At 36.5% G+C, this 19,411-nt stretch overlaps 1 protein-coding gene across 1 annotated transcript in view; it reads left to right on the forward strand.

Annotated features, from left to right (window-relative positions):
• Positions 1–4,343: 4,343 nt before the first annotated feature.
• The window catches only part of LOC308648221 (olfactory receptor 4F21-like), a gene marked incomplete at both ends in the record, with an annotated part of 43,932 nt that continues 28,864 nt past the window's right edge, over positions 4,344–19,411 (forward strand). Inside the window, one exon of the mRNA XM_081292886.1 lies at positions 4,344–5,078. Coding sequence (XP_081149012.1) covers positions 4,344–5,078 — 735 coding nt within the window. The remainder of the gene's footprint in view (positions 5,079–19,411) is intronic.

Genomic DNA, 19,411 nt, shown 5'->3' on the forward strand with positions numbered 1-19,411 from the left:
TGACAGCCGTGGCGGTATCTGCTGCTGCAGCGGTCGCGGCCGGAGTGGCCATGGCCAATCAAGTGCAGACTGCTGCCTCCGTTAATCAAGTTGTTCAACAAACTTCTATGATACTTGAGTCCCAAAATGCAATTAATCAACATATTTTGTCAGGGATCTTAGCTGCCAACCAAAGAATAGATTTACTCCAAGCTCAGGTAGAAGAATTGGCTGATTTGGTGCTTTTGGGCTGTGTTGATCAACGTGCACATTTATGCATAACCTCTGTCAGATTTAATGATTCCAGGAATGCCTCCCGTATCATCGGAGAATACTTGGCCGGAAATTGGTCCATGGCAGCGGAAGACATGATCCAGTCTCAACTAACCCAGATAGCTGTCTTGAATAGTACCCACGTTGATCCCATAACGTTGGGTCAATTCACTGATTGGATATCTTCTGCCTTTTCCTTTTTTAAAGAGTGGGTGGGGGTAGGCATTTTTGGCGCAATGTGTTGCTTCGGTATGGTTCTCTGCTTGTGGTTTCTCTGCCGCCTTAAGGCCCGCAGTGCTCGCGATAAAGCTATGATTATACAAGCACTTGCAGCTTTGGAAACTGGCAACTCACCTCAAGTTTGGCTTGCACAAATTAAACAGTAAACCTTTGACATGGTCGTTGCACCCCAAGTTTTACGGACATTGCACTGGGAACGACATGTCCTTCCTTGTTATTCTCCTAGTGTTGGAAAGCCTTTGCACTCTGCCGGCTTTACTGCCATTGCACACAGATGGGTTTCCACGCTAGTACTTTTCTATCGCTCTATGACCCGTGCCTTTCTTTTAGGGTGTTGCCAACTTGTTTGTCGTTGTATTTCTATACAGCCACAGTTCAGCCTCAGAGACCTAATCATGACTGGCTGAGTAGATACCATTAAACGCCTTGGCAACAACGAGCTGATCTTGTAGTACCCAGAGACGGGCAACTTTCACGCTTGCACTGCAACCTAAGACAGGGGAATGGGGCCTCCCCAAAGACGGGTAAGCAATGTAAGGGCAGTGAACGACCTAAGACAGGGGCTACTTGATTCCCTTTGACGTGCTATAAACAGAAGGAAAAAACTGCTGGCAGTGGATTCCCCCCGGCCCCCAGGGCTTGGATCCAGCCCTGATTTGTATGCACGTCAAGGAGGCCAGCTCACAGGGCCTTAACAGCTTTGTGGTGTCTGTTTTCATATTCAGCCAATAACGGTCATGTGGGAACGTCCTGACCTGCTTGGGTCTGATGAGGTTCCTGGTTGAAGGCTTCGTATGAGTAATGGCGATTCACCTCTACTCTTGCCTGTTTTGTTTTTAGTAAACGAAAGGGGGAACTGTGGCGAGCCGCTTCTGCGGACTGTGGTCGCCATTACAAGATGGCGCTGGCCTTGTGGTGGTCTGTGATAAACAACTCCTTCTTTGGGAGAGTTGGCACATGGTTCTTTGACACCCTACGAGAAAGCTCCATGTGGCAGCTTCGCATTGGGTGTTTGGATACTTTATTAAGGCTGGGAGGGGCTTCTGGGAGATTAGAAGAACTCTCGAGAGCTTGAATAAACAGCTGTAAGAAGATTCCCGGTGTTGCGTCTTCCTTGCGGGCAAGGGGGGCGCGACAGTTCAGTTTTAGCCAGTTAACTTGAAGGTGGAGGTGAAGATCCCATTTATTTATACCACAAACAGTATTGGACTTATGATTCTGGGGTTCAAGTATAAAGTTAGACTTAGAAGTCAATATGTAGGTACTAACTAAAGAGTAATCCAACATTGAATTTTGGAAGAGACACTTGAGTCAAAACTCAAGTAGTTATGTCAATTATTAAAAATATGAGCAGGGAAATTAAAAGTAAGATTTCATGTCACTCCATAAGAATGGCAGTCATCAAGAATAGAAGCAACAATATATGTTGGTAAGAATGTGTGGAAAAAGAACACTCATACATAGCTGGTGTGGTTGCAAATTTGTGCAACTACTATGAAAAGCAGTATTGGAGATACCTCAGAAATCTTGGAATGGAAATTCCATTTGACCCAGCTATGCCTTTCCTCAGTTTATACACAGAGGACTTAAAATCAGCATCTTACAGTGACACAGCCACATCAATGTTTATAGCAGCTCAATTCACAAGGTTAAAATGTGGAACTAATTAAGTGCCCTTCAATAGATGAATAGATATGGAAAATATGATATATATACACACACGGCATATTATGAAATGCCAACATTTGCAAGCAAATGGATAAAGGTGGAGAATATCATGCTAAAGTAAATAAGTCAATACCAAAGAAGTGGAGGCCAAATGTTTTCTCTGATATACAGATCCTAAATCCCAATGAAGGGGAAAGGGGCTAAAAAAAAAGTAGAGTACTTTGGTTTATGCAGAGGGGAGCGAAGAAACAGAATGTAGTGGAGGGTAGGAAAAAATAGTAAAATAAATTGGATATTATTATCCCATGTGTATATACCATTTCATGACGGTGTAACTCTACATCATGTACAACCAGAAGAATGAGAAGTTATACTTCATTTACACATAATTAATGATGTATAAGTAATTAGAAGAAATAAAAAAATTAAAAAGCTAAAAAAAAGATAAGCAGGGGACAAATAATTGGTGTCTCATATAGACATGTTATAGACAATTGGAATTGTAAAGAACAATTAGGAGAGAAACATCATAGATATATTAGGATTGCATTCACCTGCAATTAACAGAAAACTAGATTCATAGTGGAACAAACAAATTATATATTTTTTTACATTACATAATCTGGAGACACTGTTTTTTTCTTTTGACACATGATACAATATGCCTTTTTGGTCCCAGGGCCTTTTTAAGTCTTACTATTAATTTAATTTTTGTATTTTAGAGTTTATTGGTTCCTTCATCTTACATTAACAATAAATACAGGAAAAATACCCCTTCTGTACAATAATTTGTATGGTTTCACTTCAGGAAAGCCCTCCAGAGAACATACTGTTTTTATCTCATCCAACAGTCCTGGATCCCAGACCCCATATTAGACAAACACAAGGTTGAGGAAAATGGAATTAGAACAATAGATTTTGAAAACTAATGCATTGTTATCTTGATCTGCAGAAGTATTTTGTCTAAAATTGATAGATTTTGGCCCTCTACTGAAAAATTGAAATTTCTCTCATGACAGAATGCGTGAAATCTTTACAGGATATCATACAAAATAAGATTTAAAAATTATATTGCATAGAATATTAAATATTAGAAATTCCTTCCCTGAAATAGAAATCTATAGATCCAGAATATTTCAATTGAGTAAAGGAAAGTGAAGATTAGCCCTAGCATTGGAGTGAAAAGGACACATTAGAAGGGGATACAAAATTATAGGGTGGATTTTGTTAAAGAAGTTACTACATTAATAGTTTAAGGAAAGTAAAGTGAAATGACATTTAATTAATAGATATTTTGAAAAGATATGTAATACATACTTGAAGGCACTGGCCTTGAAAACAGACTTCCATGGTTAGGTGCACGATTACCATCTGCTGAAGTCTTGATGCAAGTCCTGATTTTGACAATTGATCTCTCTGAAACTCAGTTTTTCATTTTTTAAAGGGGTCTAACCAAGGACTAGAGGAAATTTTTTGAAGTTTAAATCTGATAATATGCAAATCTACTGTTTTACATGAAAGACCATTTAATAAATGCTGTCTATTAAAATTAGCACAATTTAATCATCATATTTGCATTCTAATAGTAGAAAGTAATGTTCTGTGTAAATCCTGTATTCATTTTGATTAGTCATGGGTTACATATTCTGAATCATCTAATCTGTGCACCTGGCCTCCATGGTGAGTTGTTCAAATAAAAACAACACATATAAAAAAGCAAAATGAACTAAAGAGTTGTGGCCTAAAAACATTGAACAGGGAAGTAAGAAATTCAGCTAAATATATTTTTTTGAACTAGCACAAAAGAATTAATGTGATAGTAGCTGAAAATATTGGCACTTGAGGTCATGAGAGAACACTTTCAAAGTAGTGGCAGAAAACCCATAGTAATCCTTTAGAGGAAAACAAATCAAAACAGAAAGCTTGCTCATGAAACAAAAAGGAGAGTAACCCACCTGTGTTCATCTGATATACATGCTGCCTTTTACTTGTTATATGTCATATTCCTATAAATTTTCTATTTCATTTGTTTTCTATCAGGTTCAATCATTTCTAACTCTCATATCTGTAACCCATAGAATAGACTAGCAGGACTTATGAGGAGCACACTTTATACCACGGGATCTGACTCTTCCTCACTTTTTATCCACAGATGTTTGGAAACAACTTTCTTGCCCAAGTCAATGGAAGGACTGAATGATTCTGTGGTCTCTGAGTTTGTGTTGCTGGGACTCTCTGGATCTTGGGAAATTAAAGTTTTTCTCAAGCTGACATTCTCATTGCTATACTTAGGCATCATCCTGGGCAATCTCTTCATCATCTTTTTGGTAATCACTGATTCTCACTTACATTCTCCTATGTACTTCCTGCTGGCCAACCTGTCCCTCATTGATGTGGGACTTTCTTCTACCACAGTTCCCAGGATGGTCACAGACCTGTTAAAGGAGAAGAAAATAATTTCTTTTCAAAGCTGTATGGCACAGGTATGCTTCGTCCACATCATGGGAGGAACAGAAATGATGCTGCTCATAGCCATGGCATTTGACAGGTATGCAGCCATCTGTAAGCCCCTCCACTACTTGAGCATTATGAGCCCGAAGAAATGCATTATTTTTGTAGTCATTAGCTGGGTAACTGGAACCATCCATTCTATGTCCCAGTTTTCTCTGATTGTAAACTTGCCTTTTTGTGGTCCTAATACCATAGACAGCTTTTACTGTGACTTTCCCAGGGTCATACAACTTGCATGCTCAGATTCAGCCATGTTTGAGTTTCTTGGAACTGCCAACAGTGGATTCATGAGCCTGATCACCTTCTTGCTGCTCCTCCTTTCCTATGTCTTCATTTTGGTCACTGTCTGGAAACGTTCCTCTGGGGACCTGTCCAAGGCTCTTGGCACATTGTCAGCTCACATCACTGTGGTGGTTTTCTATTTCACTCCTTGTATATTTATCTATATGTGGCCTTTCCCCACATCATCAGTTGATAAATATATGTTTATAGTTGACTTTGCTATTACCCCTGCCTTGAATCCTATCATATATACATTAAGAAACAAAGATATAAAATTAGCAACAGAAAGATTTATTAAACATCATCAATGTGACAGATTCTCCTGACTAGTCCCTTGTTGAGAGCTCAGGAACTCCTGAGATGGACCCCTCTCCTTATCCTTAGTCATCTGGTTCTTTTTTTTTTTTTTAAATAAAGAGAGAGTGAGAGAGGAGAGAGAGAGAGAGAGAATTTCTAATATTTATTTTTTAGTTCTCGGCGGACACAACATCTTTGTTGGTATGTGGTGCTGAGGCTCGAACCCGGGCCACACCCAAGCCAGGCAAGCACGCTACGCTTGAGCCACATCCCCAGCCCAAGGCATCTGGTTCTTAATGTGCTCAAATCATAGTGGCATCTACCTTGCTGACCTGCTCCTATCTATAGTAGGATTATGCCTACTCCTCCTCTACAGAATTTACTCCCTGCTTTCTGCTAACATCAGAAATGAGCGCAATGTAATATGGTTTTCTTTAGGAGGCAGAAGCAATGTGTATAAACAAGGTTGTATGATTTACCTTGTGATCACTTTACCATAAGAAATTTAAAATGTCATCTCCTCTATGTCCCATATTTTCTAAGTAACTACAAACTTAAATTGTTGTATCTCTCTCTCTCTTTTTTTCTCTCCTTTTTTTTTAAAAAAAATAATGTAGCCATCCTAACAATTGTAAAGTGTTTTTATTTTTTTATTATGGTTCTCAGTTGCATTTTCTGAGCCATACAGTGTATATATTTGACCTAGATCATATAGTAATTACCAATTTTCTTTGAATAGTTTATCATTTCTGTTTTAAAATCATAGCATGATTGCTGGGCATAGTGGTACACATTGTAATCCCAGGTACTTGGGTTATTGAGATATGAGGAGCCCAAGGACCAAGCCAAACTGGGCAAATTAGGGAGACCCTATTTCAAACTGTACCCATGAATTATTATCAAAAGATAAATGAATGTATAATATATACATATGCAAATAAAGGAAATTAAAAATTCAGCATGTAAAAAGGACATAATTGTGACAACACTGATGACACTGGAGGTCATTATGCTATAGGAAATAAACCAGAATTAGAAAGAAAACTAATGTATGATCTTCTTTATGTGAGAAACTTACCAAAAAAGTTCAACATAAGACTGGGGATATAGCTCAGTTTGTAGAGTCTTTGCCATGCATGCACAAGGCCCTTTGTTCAGTCCCCAGCACCCTCCCCTACAAAAAAGTTCAACATATCGGAACAGAGGAGAAATGAGATTGCCAAAATAGAGTTGAAAAGGAAATAGGTACAATTAAGTCAAGTTTTTAAAGGTAATGCTAGAATTAATAAATCAACAAAATCCATGAAGAACATAGTTTACAATTTGGTATTGTATGCTGAAAATTTGCTGGGGATATTTAAATGCTCTCAACATGCAGACACACACATAAACACACACAAATTTTTTATGTGCAATGATGGATAATGATAAGTAGTTTGAACACAGAAAACATTTTGCTACCAATATGGATATCAAAATATCATGCTGAGAACCTTATGTAGATACAATCAGAGTGAATTTAAAAACTAAAAAAAATGGCAAAAATAATAGGAAAAGAAGATCAGAGTTCTGGTTGTCTGAGTTGAGATGTGGGGCTTGGTTAACAACGACGTACCTCAGGAATATCTGAGATTTAATGGGACTATTGTATATTTGTATTTTTAAAATGTATTTAAAAATTTGTTCTAATTAGTTATGCATGGCAGTAGAAATCTTTTTGACATGTCATACAAGAATGGAATATAACTTCTCATTCTTCTGGTTGTACATGATGTAGAATCATACTTATCATGTTATAATATATGTACATATGGTAGTAATGTCTGATTCATTTTACTATACTTTGTACCCCCATACCCTCCCTTCCCTTCACTCTCTTCTGCCTGACCCAAAGTACATCTATTCTTCCATAGCAACCCCCTTTCCCATTGTGAATTAGCATGCACATATCAGACAAAACATTGAGCTTTTGGTTCTTTCGGATTGGGATTGGCATATTTTGCTTAGCATGATATTCTCTACCTCCATCCATTTACCTGCAAATGCCATAAATTTATTCTTGTTAAAGGCTGAGTGACATTCCATGTGTATATATACCACATTTTCTTTATCCATTCATCTGTTGAAGGTCATCTGTGTTGGTTCCATTGTTAAACTGTGTGAATTGAGCTGCTATAAACATTGATGTGGCTGTGTCACTATAGTATGCCGATTTTAAGTCCTTTGGGTATAAATTAAGGAGTGGGATAGCTGGATCAAATGGTGGTTCTATTCCAAGTTTTCTGAGAATGGCCATAGCACCCTGAACACACCTGATCTTGCCTGAGGCATCTCCACACTTCTTTCCACAGTGGTTGCACCAATTTGCAGGCCCACCAACCGTGTATGAGTGTACGTTTTCCCCCACATTCTTGCCAACACTTACTGTTACTTGTATTCTTGATAATTGCCATTTTACTGGAAAGAGAAGAATCTTAGAGATGTTGGATTTTCATTTCTCTAATTGCTAAAGATATTGTACATTTTTCATATTTTTTATTTTATTTAGAGACAGGGTCTCACTGAGTTGCTTAGAACCTCACTTTCACTTTCATATATTTCTTGATCCATTGCATTTCTTCTTCTGTGTAGTGTCTGTTCAGTTTCTTAGCCCATTTATTGATGGGGTTATTTGATATTTTTGGTGTTAAGATTTTTTGAGTTCTTTATCTGTCATGGAGATTAATGCTGTATCTGAGGTGCCTGGGGTAAATATTTTCTCTCATCCTGAAAGCTCTCTCTTCACGTTATTGAATGGTTCCTTTGCTGAGAAGAAGCTGTTTAATTTGAATACATCCCATTTATTGATTCTTTATTTTGTTTCTTGTGCTTTAGGAGTCTTGTTAGGAAAGTCAGACCCTAAGCCAACATGATGAAGATTTGGGCCTGCTTTTTTTTCTTCTATTAGGCACAGTATCTCTGTTCTAGTGCCTAAGTCTTTGATCCACATTGAGTTGAATTTTGTGTAGGGTGAGAGATAGAGGATTAATTTCATTTTGCTGCATATGGATTTTCAGTTTTCACAGCACCATTTGTTGAAGAGGCTCTTTTCTCCTCTGAATGTTTTTGGCACCTTTGTCTAATATGAAATAACTGTATTTCTGTAGGTTTGTCTCTGTGTATTATATTCTGTACCAGGGATCTACATGTCTGTTTTGGTGCCAATACTATGCTATTTTCATTTCTCTGGCTCTGTGTTCACGGCATCACAGTGAACACTGAACACAGGCTCTATAGATCAGTTTAATTTTTTTCTTGTGGGGGTGTACCAGAGGAATTGTGTACCAGAAATTGAACTCAGGGGCACTCAGGGGCACTGAGCCAAATCCCCAGTCCTATTTTGTGTTTTATTTAGAGACAGGGTCTCACTGAGTTGGTTTGCACCTCACTTTCACTGAGGATGGCTGGCTTTGATCTCAGGAGCCTCCTGCCTCAGCTTCCAGAGCCACTGGTATTACAGGCATGTACCACCACTACCAGCTGTAGTATAGTTTAATGTCTAGTATTGTGATGCTAACTGCTTCACTCTTCTTGCTAAGGATTGCATTTGCTCTTTTGGGTCTCGTTTTTCCAAATGAATTTGATGACTACCTTTTCTAGCTCAATGAAGAATATCACTGGTATTTTAATTGGAATCACATTGAGTCTGTATAGCACTTTCATTAGTATGGCCATTTTGATAGTATTAATTCTGCCTATTTAAGAGCATGGAAGATCATTTTATCTTCTAAGATCTTGTTTAATTTCTTGTTGTAGTGTTCAGTAATTTTCACTGTATAGGTCTTTCACCTGTTTTCTTAGATCAATTCAAAGTTATTTATTTATTTATTTATTTATTTATTTATTTATTTAGAGGCTATTGTGAATGAGGTGGTTTTTCTCATTTCTCTTTCAGTGGATTCATTACTGATGTATAGAAATGTGTTTGACTGATGGTATTGATCTTATGTCCTACTACTTTGCTGAATTCATTTATTAGTTCCAGAAATTTTTGGTGGACTTGTTTGGATCTTCTACATTTTACAATCATGTCGTTAGCAAATAGTGATAGTTTTTGTTGCTTATTCATATCCCTTTATTTTTTTTTCTTTTGTCTAATTGCTTTGGTTAGAGTTTCAAGAATGGTGTTGAATAGAAGTAGTGAAAGAGGGTATCCTTGTCTTGTTCTGTTTTTTTTTTTTTGAGGGAATGGCTTCAATTTTTCTCCATTTAGAATTATTTTGGTCTTGGTTTTAGCATATATAGCTTTTGCAATGCTGAGGTATGATCCTACTTTGCCTAGTTTGTCTAGTATTTTGAACATGAAGGGGTGCTGTATTTTGTCAAATACTTTTTCTGCACCTTTTGGGGTAATCATAATTCTTTTTCTTTATGTCTGTTGACAATATGTGTTTTTGAAGAAATACACTCTCATGTGGAAATTAGAATGCATGTTTATATTTTATATACAGTATATAATAATATAAACGTGCATTCAGTGTATGGGGTCACTTTTGGTAGTTAAACCCCCTCTCTCAAATGACTTGATGAACAGTTTTTCCCCTACTTGCAGTAGACTTTGGATGAAATAATTATTTATCTACATGTCCATTTAGTAATATATTTATGTGCAAGAAATGTATATTTGTATTTGAAATATATAAAAAAATGTTGCTTTGGATTCACTCTGAAAAAAAAATATAAAGCCTAAGATATATTTTAGAACTGGGCATTTAAAATCAAGTCTTTCTGGCAGAAGGGAAAGATTCATTAGAATTGGAAAAACTGTTTAGGGGGAAGATTTTTTAATGGACATTTTTCACAATATTCATTTTTGATAACTGTATGTATTTTCCTTTTCATGGGTAAGGGTTTTGAGCTTCCTTTCTTTCTTTTTTTCTTTATTTGCATTTCACTTCAAATATCTCTGGTTTATTATTTGTAAATTATGCCTTCCAAAGCTCTTTAAAGAGAGTGGAAAGGGTTACATTAAAAACTAATTAATTTGCATTTCTCTAATTGCTAGAGATAATGATCATTTTTTCATATATTTGTTGATTGATTGGATACCCTCTTCTGAGAAGTGTCTGTTCAGGTCCTTGGCCCATTTATTGTTTGGATTATTTGTTTTTGTTTGTGTATTTAGCTTTTTGAGTTTTTTATATTCCCTAGAGATTAATGCTCTATCTGATGTGTGAGGGGTAAAAATTTGCTCCCAAGATGTAGGCTCTCTATTCACCTCACAGATTATTTCTTTTGCTGAGAAGAATGTTTTTAGTTGGAATACATCCCATTTATTGATTCTTGGTTTTAATTCTTGTGCTATTAAAGTATATAAAAAATCTTCATGATCTCTAGAAATTAGAGAAATGCAAATCTAAAGTACTCAAAGATTTCATCTCACTCCAGTCAGAATGGCAGCTATTATGAAGACAAACAACAATAAGTGCTAGTTAGGATGTGGGAAAAAGGTACATGCATAAATTGCTGGTGGGACTGCAAATTGGTGCAGCCAATTTGGAAAGCAGTATGGAGATTCCTTGGAAAACTGGGAATGGAACCACCATTTGACCCAGCTATTCCTCTTCTCGAACTATATTCAAAAGACCTAAAAACAGCATACTACAGGGACACAGCCACATCAATGTTTATAGCAGCACAATTCACAATAGCTAAACTATGGAGCCAACCTAGATGTCCTTCAATGGATGAATGGATAAAAAAAAAAAACTGTGGCATTTATACACAATGGAATATTACTCAGCACTAAAAAATAACAAGATCATGGCATTTGCAGGGAAATGGATGGCATTATATCAGATAATGCTAAATGAAGTTAGCCAATCCCCCAAATAACAAATGCAGAATGTTTTCTCTGATATGAGGGAAGTGACTCAAAATGGAGTAGGGAGGAAGAGCATGAGAATAAAATTACCTCAAAATAGTGAAGAGAAGTGAGAGGGAAAGAGAGGGAGAAGAGGAATTGCATGGAAGAGGGAAGAATACATGTATGATGATGTGAGAGGGAAAAAAGAATTGTGTCACATTAGATTGGGTAGAGAGAAGTGATGGGAGGAGAGGGAAGGGGAAGGGGGGAATGGAAGGACAGCAGAATAAAATAGACATTATTATTGCTGTGGGTATATACGTGACTGCATGACCAATGTAATTCTGCAACCTGTACACTCAGAAAAATGAGAAATTATATCCCATCTGATTCAATTGTACAATGTCAAGATCATTGTACTGTCATGTGTAACTAATGAAAACAAATAAAAAAGAAAGCAATATGCAGATTCCTTGGAATACTGTTAATGGAATCACCATTTGACCCAACTATCTCTCTCCTTGGTGTATACCCAAAGGAATTAAAAACTACAGAGATGCAGGCACATCAATTATAGCAGCATAATTCACAATTCACAATACCTAAAAGTGTGTAACCAATCTAGATGCCCTTCAGTAGATGAATGGAAAAAAAATGTGGCATATCCACACAATGGGATATTACTCAGCAAAAAAAGAGAATAAAATCATTACATTTGCAGGTAAATAGATGGAGTTGGAGAAGATAATGCTAAGTTAACCAATCCCCCCCCCAAATAAATGCCAGATGTTTTTTCTGATATAAGGTGACTGATTCATTGTGGGGTAGGGAGAGCATGGGGGGAATAGATTCTATATTGGGTGGAATGGTGGGAGAGAAAGCAGGGAGCAGAGTGTTAGCAAAGATGGTGCAATATGATGGACATCATTATCCAAATATATGTATGAAGACATGAATTGGTGTGAACATACTTTGTATACAACCAGTGATATGAAAAACTGTGCTATATATGTGTAATAAGAATTGTAATGCATTCTGCTGACATTTATTTTAAAAATCAATAAAATAACAATGAAAGATTTATTAAAACCTCACTATAAATATTAGAAAGCTCTTACAAATAATATTATGTATATTTCCCCAAAAGATGGCAACCATAATGATGTGAGGAATCAGAGTGAAAACAGAGGGGAAATAGACCAAATGGTATTTTAGAGGCAAAGGGATATTAGCAAGTAGAGTTGGGGCTCTATTTAAACAAAACCAAGAGTAGGAGCTCCAAGAAAAACTCAGTAAAGTCTTCGACTGGCATTAACCCATAATACAGCAGGAAGGGAAGAGCTAGCACTGTGCTTCCCCCCAGGCAGTTAATATCCTTTGACCCCCACCTCAAGATACCCCTTGCTTCAAGGAATGCAGCTGCAGACAGCATCCAGTTGTTGCCATTGCAGTTTCTACAGCTGCACTCCCATGGACATCACTGTCCTGGTTGGTCCAATCCAGTGACTGACAACAGTGAGTGTGGCAGAGCCCGGGCATTTCCACCCAATTCAGAATTTCTCTAAATTCCAGTCTTTTCCCCGGAGCTCCCATCAACCTGGTTAAGACCTCCCCAGAGCTGCCCTGCAGTCTGAGGCTACTCCATGCAATTCACCTTCCTTTCCCCTGTTCTTGTAAAGAAGTACTTCATATATTTTTTTCAGTGTTAATTTTTTATATATTTATTTAAAAATTAAATGTTTAATATAAAAATGCACACATTAATGGGGAAACATGATGTTTCAATACATGTAATACATGGTGTAATACTGAAAACAGGGTATACACAACCATCTCCTCAAACATTTTTGTGTGATGAGACCTCAAGATTTTTTCTTAATTTTAAAATTTACAGTAACTGTCATATATATAAAAAGAACAAATAAAATAAAAATATATATGAAATACATTGTTATCATTTTATAATCATCCTACTGTATAACTTGGTACCCACTGATCAACGTCTGTCTTCTCAGTCTTTCTTCGTCTACTCTTCCAGCCTCTTGGAGCCACCATGTTGGTTACAACTTCCATGGTTCAACGTTTTCAGATTCTACAGGTGAGTTGTCCTTGTCTTATGTGCCTGGCTTAATTAATTTAGCATAATGAGGACGTAGCTCATCCATGTTATTTCAAATGACAGGATTTCTATCTTTTTATGGCTAAATAATATTCCATTGTGAATGTGTACCAGTCTTCTTTATCCATTCATCAGCTGGTTGACACTTTGGTGGTTTCCACATCTTCACTATTGTAAATAGTGCTACAACAAACATTTCTTCCATGTGTTGATTTCATTTTTTTTATCAATACCCAATAGTGGAATTGTTGTATCATATGGTAGTTGAATTTTTAATTTTCTGAGGAACCTCCACACCATTTCCCACAATGGCTGTACTAATGTGCATTTCCACCAACATTGTACCAAAATTTCCCTCTTCTGCACTTTCTTGCCATCACTTACACTTTGCCTCTTTGATGAAAGGCATTGACACTAGAGAGATGCTGGCATTTTGTCATGGAGGCCTTCTCTGCCTGTTCCTGTTCCCATTCATGTGCTTTTGTCTGTAGTCTTTCTCTCTTTACAGGTATTTCTTTTTAATTTTTTTTATTAGTTGCTCAAAACATTACAATGATCTTGACATATCATACATTTGATTCAAATGGGGTATGAATTCTTATTTTTCCGCGTGTACAGATTGCAGGATCACATTGGTTATACAGCCACGTTTATACATACTGCCATACTAGTGTCTGTTGTATTCTGCTGCCCTTCCTATTCCCTTCCTATCCTCCCCTCCCCCACTCTCCTCCCATCACCTCCCTCTACCCCATCTACTGTGACACATTTCTCTCTCTTTTTTCTTTCCCCTCACACCATCTTATATGTAATTTCGCATAACAATGAGGGTCTCCTTTCATCTTTCCTGCAATTCCCCTTCTCTCTCCCATTCCCTCCCACCTCTTGTCCCTATTTAATGGTAATCTTCTTCTCATGCTCTTCCTCCCTGCTCTGTTTTGAGTCACCTCCCTTATATCAAAGAAGACATTCAGCATTTGCTCCTTAGGGATTGGCTAGCTTCACTCAGCATAATCTGCTCTAATGCCATCCATTTCCCTGCAAATGCCATGATTTTGTTATTTCTTAGTGCTGAGTAATATTCCATTGTGTATAAATGCCACTTTTTTTTTTATCCATTCATCTATTGAAGGACATCTAGGTTGGTTCCACAGTCTAGCTATTGTGAATTGTGCTGCTATGAACATTGATGTAGCTGTGTCCCTGTAGTATGCTCTTTTAAGGTCTTTTGGGTATAGTTCGAGAAGAGGAATAGCTGGGTCAAATGGTGGTTCCATTCCCAGCTTTCCAAGGAATCTCCATACTGTTTTCCAAATTGGCTGCACCAATTTGCAGTCCCACAAGCAATGTACAAGTGTACCCTTTTCCCCACATCCTCGCCAGCACTTGTTACTGTTTGACTTCATAATGGCTGCCAATCTTACTGGAATGAGATGGTATCTTAGAGTGGTTTTAATTTGCATTTCTCTGATTGCTAGAGATGGTGAGCATTTTTTCAAGTATTTGTTGATTGATTGTATATCCTCCTCTGAGAAGTGTCTGTTCAGATCCTTGGCCCATTTGTTGATTGGGTTATTTGTTTTCTTATTGTTTAATTTTTTGAGTTCTTTGTGTATTCTGGATATTAGGGCTCTATCTGAAGTGTGAGGAGTAAAAATTTGTTCCCAGGATGTAGGCTCCCTATTTACCTCTCTTATTGCTTCTCTTACTGAGAAAAACCTTTTTAGTTTGAATACGTCTTTATAGGTATTTCTAAAGAAAATCTAATTCTGTCAAGACTGCTGCTTCACAGTGTACCTGAAGTGACACTGATACATGGTTTGTGACTAAATAGTAACAGGAGTACCGGATGTTTAAATTTATGAAGAGTTGTATTAAAAACTCGAGTATTCAAGGTTCAGACACAAAACCACCTTTCCTACCTCATTATGATGATGACTCAGAAGATTGATGATATGCATCAATTAAGTCCTGGAGAAGCGGGAACTGCACCACCAAGTGACAGAGAATGATGGGATGTAAGTTATACTTAATGGTTCTTGGAGGGTTGGGGAGAACTGATATGACAATATTTCTATGAAGAAGATGATATTCTCTAAGCTTGTAATAAAGGCTGTGGGAATATGATAAAATGTCTTTCATCATTTACAAATAATTAATGAATTTTATTTAACATTAATATGGGAATACAAATATTCATATTTCTTAACTATTGGTAAAAGAAAACAAGATTACCTCTTCTGACTTTGATCAAGTTCTTATTAGAGACCCTGCCCTGGGACCTTGCTTAGATCCCAGGTGGCCACATTTGCATAAAAAGTGGGAAAATGATGGCACATTGGAAAATGGTGTTTGTGCCATTTTATCAAACTGTGGAGAAGCAGCTAGATTTTTTGTCTCCAGGTCTCAGAAAAGCAGGTGCCATTTATAGAAAAGAAAACCAGTTTGCACACATGTGTAGATTAACTAGGTTTGTTAGTCTGTGGGCCAGATATAATTCCTTGGCATCTGTCCTACGCAGGAGAAATTCAGACTTCTTGTTCTGCACTACACGTTCAATTAATTCTGAGACTCTTCATACTCTTGTTGTTTTGTAATCAACTATTTTTTCTAGCTCATGTGCTGGGAAATGACAAGTAAGTTTATCATAAAAGTTCTGTTCTCTTGGCCCAAAATGACTGAAACTTTGGAACCTAATGCCTCCAGAAAAAAAAATTAAAATAAAATATCACCTTATATAAATATCTTTTCTTTATTTAAACATGAATAGAATATTATAGTTCATTACAGTAAACTGAAGGGATCCCAAGCAACACCCGTACAAATACAAATCACAGAAAGCCTACAAGGAATCCCAGTGTAATGCTTCAATAAGTGGTTTTGGAAGACTATGATATACACCCTTTAAGTATAATTAACCCAGGAACATACATTGTTTTTCATCTCCAACACTTTTTCTTAAAAAGCCTTCGACATAGAATAATTTTAGTTATTAAACTACACATGAAAAATTTTTAATATTCTCTTTATTGTAAACACTCCCATTATCCTCAAATCCTACTTTGTTATTTCTCAAAACCCTAAGAGGAATGAACAGGTGAGGGAACATAGTAGCATTAGCCTGATATTAATACCAAACAGATATAATTAGGGATTTTGATAATTTTTTAAAATTCAGTAAACATTTAATGTCCAGATTTTTTAAAAAGGTGCTTTCAGAGCCATTTAATTACTACTTATTGCTGGGAACTGGTCAGTTTCCATTTTCCTCTATTCTGCAGCTAATGACTTTTGACCCCTGGGGGAAATAATGTGCAGGGAAGAACTGTTTTCTCCAGAAAGCCAGCACCAAGGCAGATACTTGTTATTATTCCAGTCCTGATAATTGGCTTCACTCCTAAAAATAAGAGCTATTAATAGCTGTGTGTCTTGTGAGGTAATGATAACTTTAAAAAGGAACAAACCTCTCTATGTTTCTCATACTTGAAGTTGCTAGGGGAACTCTCTGCTGGCACAGGTAGGTGGGATGCCCATCCTTTAATCCCGCAGCATCAGCTTGCATTATTATTCCCCACATTCACGTTTTTGTTCCCCATCATTCATTTTTCTGCCTGTCCCTGCTTTTCTTTATTAGCTCACTTCATGAATTATTTTTACTCAAGTTATTTTGTATCATCTGGTCTTTAGGTTGAATTATGTAATAAGATAGATTCAAAATATTCTTAAAAGCTGTAATGTTTTAAATGGTATGTGAAATACTTTAAGTATAAGCTATATCAAAGCTTAAATTGTAGGTGGACTACTTTGACTCTTCCATTCCTTCACTCTCTGAAGACAAGAATCATAAAAGTTAAAAGCAATAAATGTGAGCTCATTTATTTGTTGTTTTTTTCTTTTTTTGAGGAATGACCTCCAGGCGATGAATTTCCCTCTTAAAACTGCTTTCATTGTGTCCCATAGATTCCGATATGTTGTGTCTGTATTTTCATTTATCTCGTAAGAATTTTTTTATTTCCTCCTTTATGTCTTCTGTAACCCATTGATCATTCAGTAACATATTGTTCATTTTCCATGTGATGTAGGATTTTTCCTTCCTTCTTTTATCATTGATTTCCAGTTTCATTCTATTATGATCAGATAAAATGCATGGTATTATCTCCACCCCTTTATATTTACTGAGGGTTGCCCTATGGCATAATATATGGTCTATTTTTGAGAAGGATCCATGTGCTGCTGAGAAAAAAAGTATATCCATTTGATGATGGTTGATGTATTCTATATATGTCAGTTAAGTCTAGGTTATTGATTGTGTTATTGAGTTCTATAGTTTCTTTATTCAACTTTTGTTTGGAGGATCTGTCCAATGGTGAGAGAGGTGTGTTGAAGTCACCCATAATTATTGTGTTGTGGTCTATTTGATTCTTGAACTTGAGGAGAATTTGTTTTGTGAATGTCGCAGCACCATTATTTGGTGCATAAATATTGATAATTGTTATGTCTTGTTGGTGAATGGTTCCTTTTAACAGTATATAATGTCCTTCCTTAATGACAAAATCATGGAATTTGCAGGGAAATGGATGGCACTAGAGCAGATTATGCTTAGTGAAGCTAGCCAATCCCTAAAAAAACAAATACCAAATGTCTTCTTTGATATAATGAGAGCAACTATGAACAGAGCAGGGAGGAAGAGTAGGAAGAAAAGATTAACATTAAACAGAGACATGAGATGGGAGGGAAAGGGAGAGAAAAGGGAAATTGCATGGAAATGAAGGGAGACCCTCATTGCTATACAAAATTGCATATAAGAGGTTGTGAGGGGAAGTGGAAAATAAACAAGGAGAGAAATGAATTACAGTAGATGGGGTAGAGAGAGAAGATGTGAGGGAAGGGGAGCAGGGATAGTAGGGGATAGGAAAGGTAGCAGAATACAACAGTTACTAATAGGGCATTATGTAAAATTGTGGATGTGTAACCGACATGATTCTGCAATCTGCATTTGGGGTAAAATTGGGAGTTCATAACCCACTTCAATCTAATGTATGAAATATGATATGTCAAGAGCTTTGTAATGTTGTGAACAACCAATAAAAAGAAAGCAATAAATGTATCTTGGACAGTGCCTTCTTACTGATACAACATGAAAAGACATGCCCATTTTATTTTTACCACAGCAATTCAATCATTTTTCCTACTCTGAAGACTTCTAGGTTAAAAATTAATATTTATACTTAATACAAATCAATATATTATTTTAATATAAATATTTCACGTAGATATTCCTAAACGTTATCAAACTCATCATGATAGAGAACACTCATTTAGAAATTTCTATGTGCCAAAATATTCCATGACTTTTAGTGTGGAAATTGCTCCATGTAACTTTCCCTTTTCCCTTCATTAATTGTAATACATCTCATTTTAAATAAGTAAATATGTCTTTTAAAAAGGAGCAAATGAAGTCATGGACAAAGAAACAGGCATAAAGTTATTTAAATCCTACAACCCTTAGAAAATTTAATAACTCTTGAATATTTACTCATAGAAATCCCTATCCACTTCACTCCCATTAAAATTATAATATTTCCTTGATTTACTGGTATTCTTTCCATGCTCATTAAGGTCTTGAAAGTAATTTTACTGTTTATAAGGAGAATCCATCCATTTACTTATCAAGTTGATCTCTTTTTAAGTGACTAGCTTCCACCCAGTATTAGAAGAGTACTCATGATTAAGCAAAGCAATTTTCAAGACTGTCCATACATTTGTCTGTTTATTTCCTTAAAGTTTATTCTATGACAAAGGACACAGCTAAGGGTGATGGCTATTACCACATCCCCCTCTGCAGTGAGCCCACACTTCACCTTCCCCTCAGGTGGACTGAGCAGTTCTGCCTCCCAGTCCTCAGCAGCCACAGGTGTGCTCATCTGTTCAGGAAACAATTTAAAACTGGAATCTAGTTTCTTAATTTGGTGTTAACTTACAAAGGCTTATTAACCTCAAGTCTACACACATTTTATAAAAATTTCATATCTATGTTTTACCTTAAAGCCTTCTATACATCCTGATCTTATTTTAACATAAGACGTGGGATAATGCCTGTATATTTCTGTGTGTCTAATATTGATATAAATGATTAAATATGGAATACTATGGCTTTTAAATATACCTTATTTTGCTTTGTAATCATAATGCCTTCT

Source organism: Spermophilus citellus, assembly GCF_964194105.1.
Source record: "Spermophilus citellus genome assembly, chromosome: 4".
NCBI classification, from domain to species: Eukaryota; Metazoa; Chordata; class Mammalia; order Rodentia; family Sciuridae; genus Spermophilus; species Spermophilus citellus.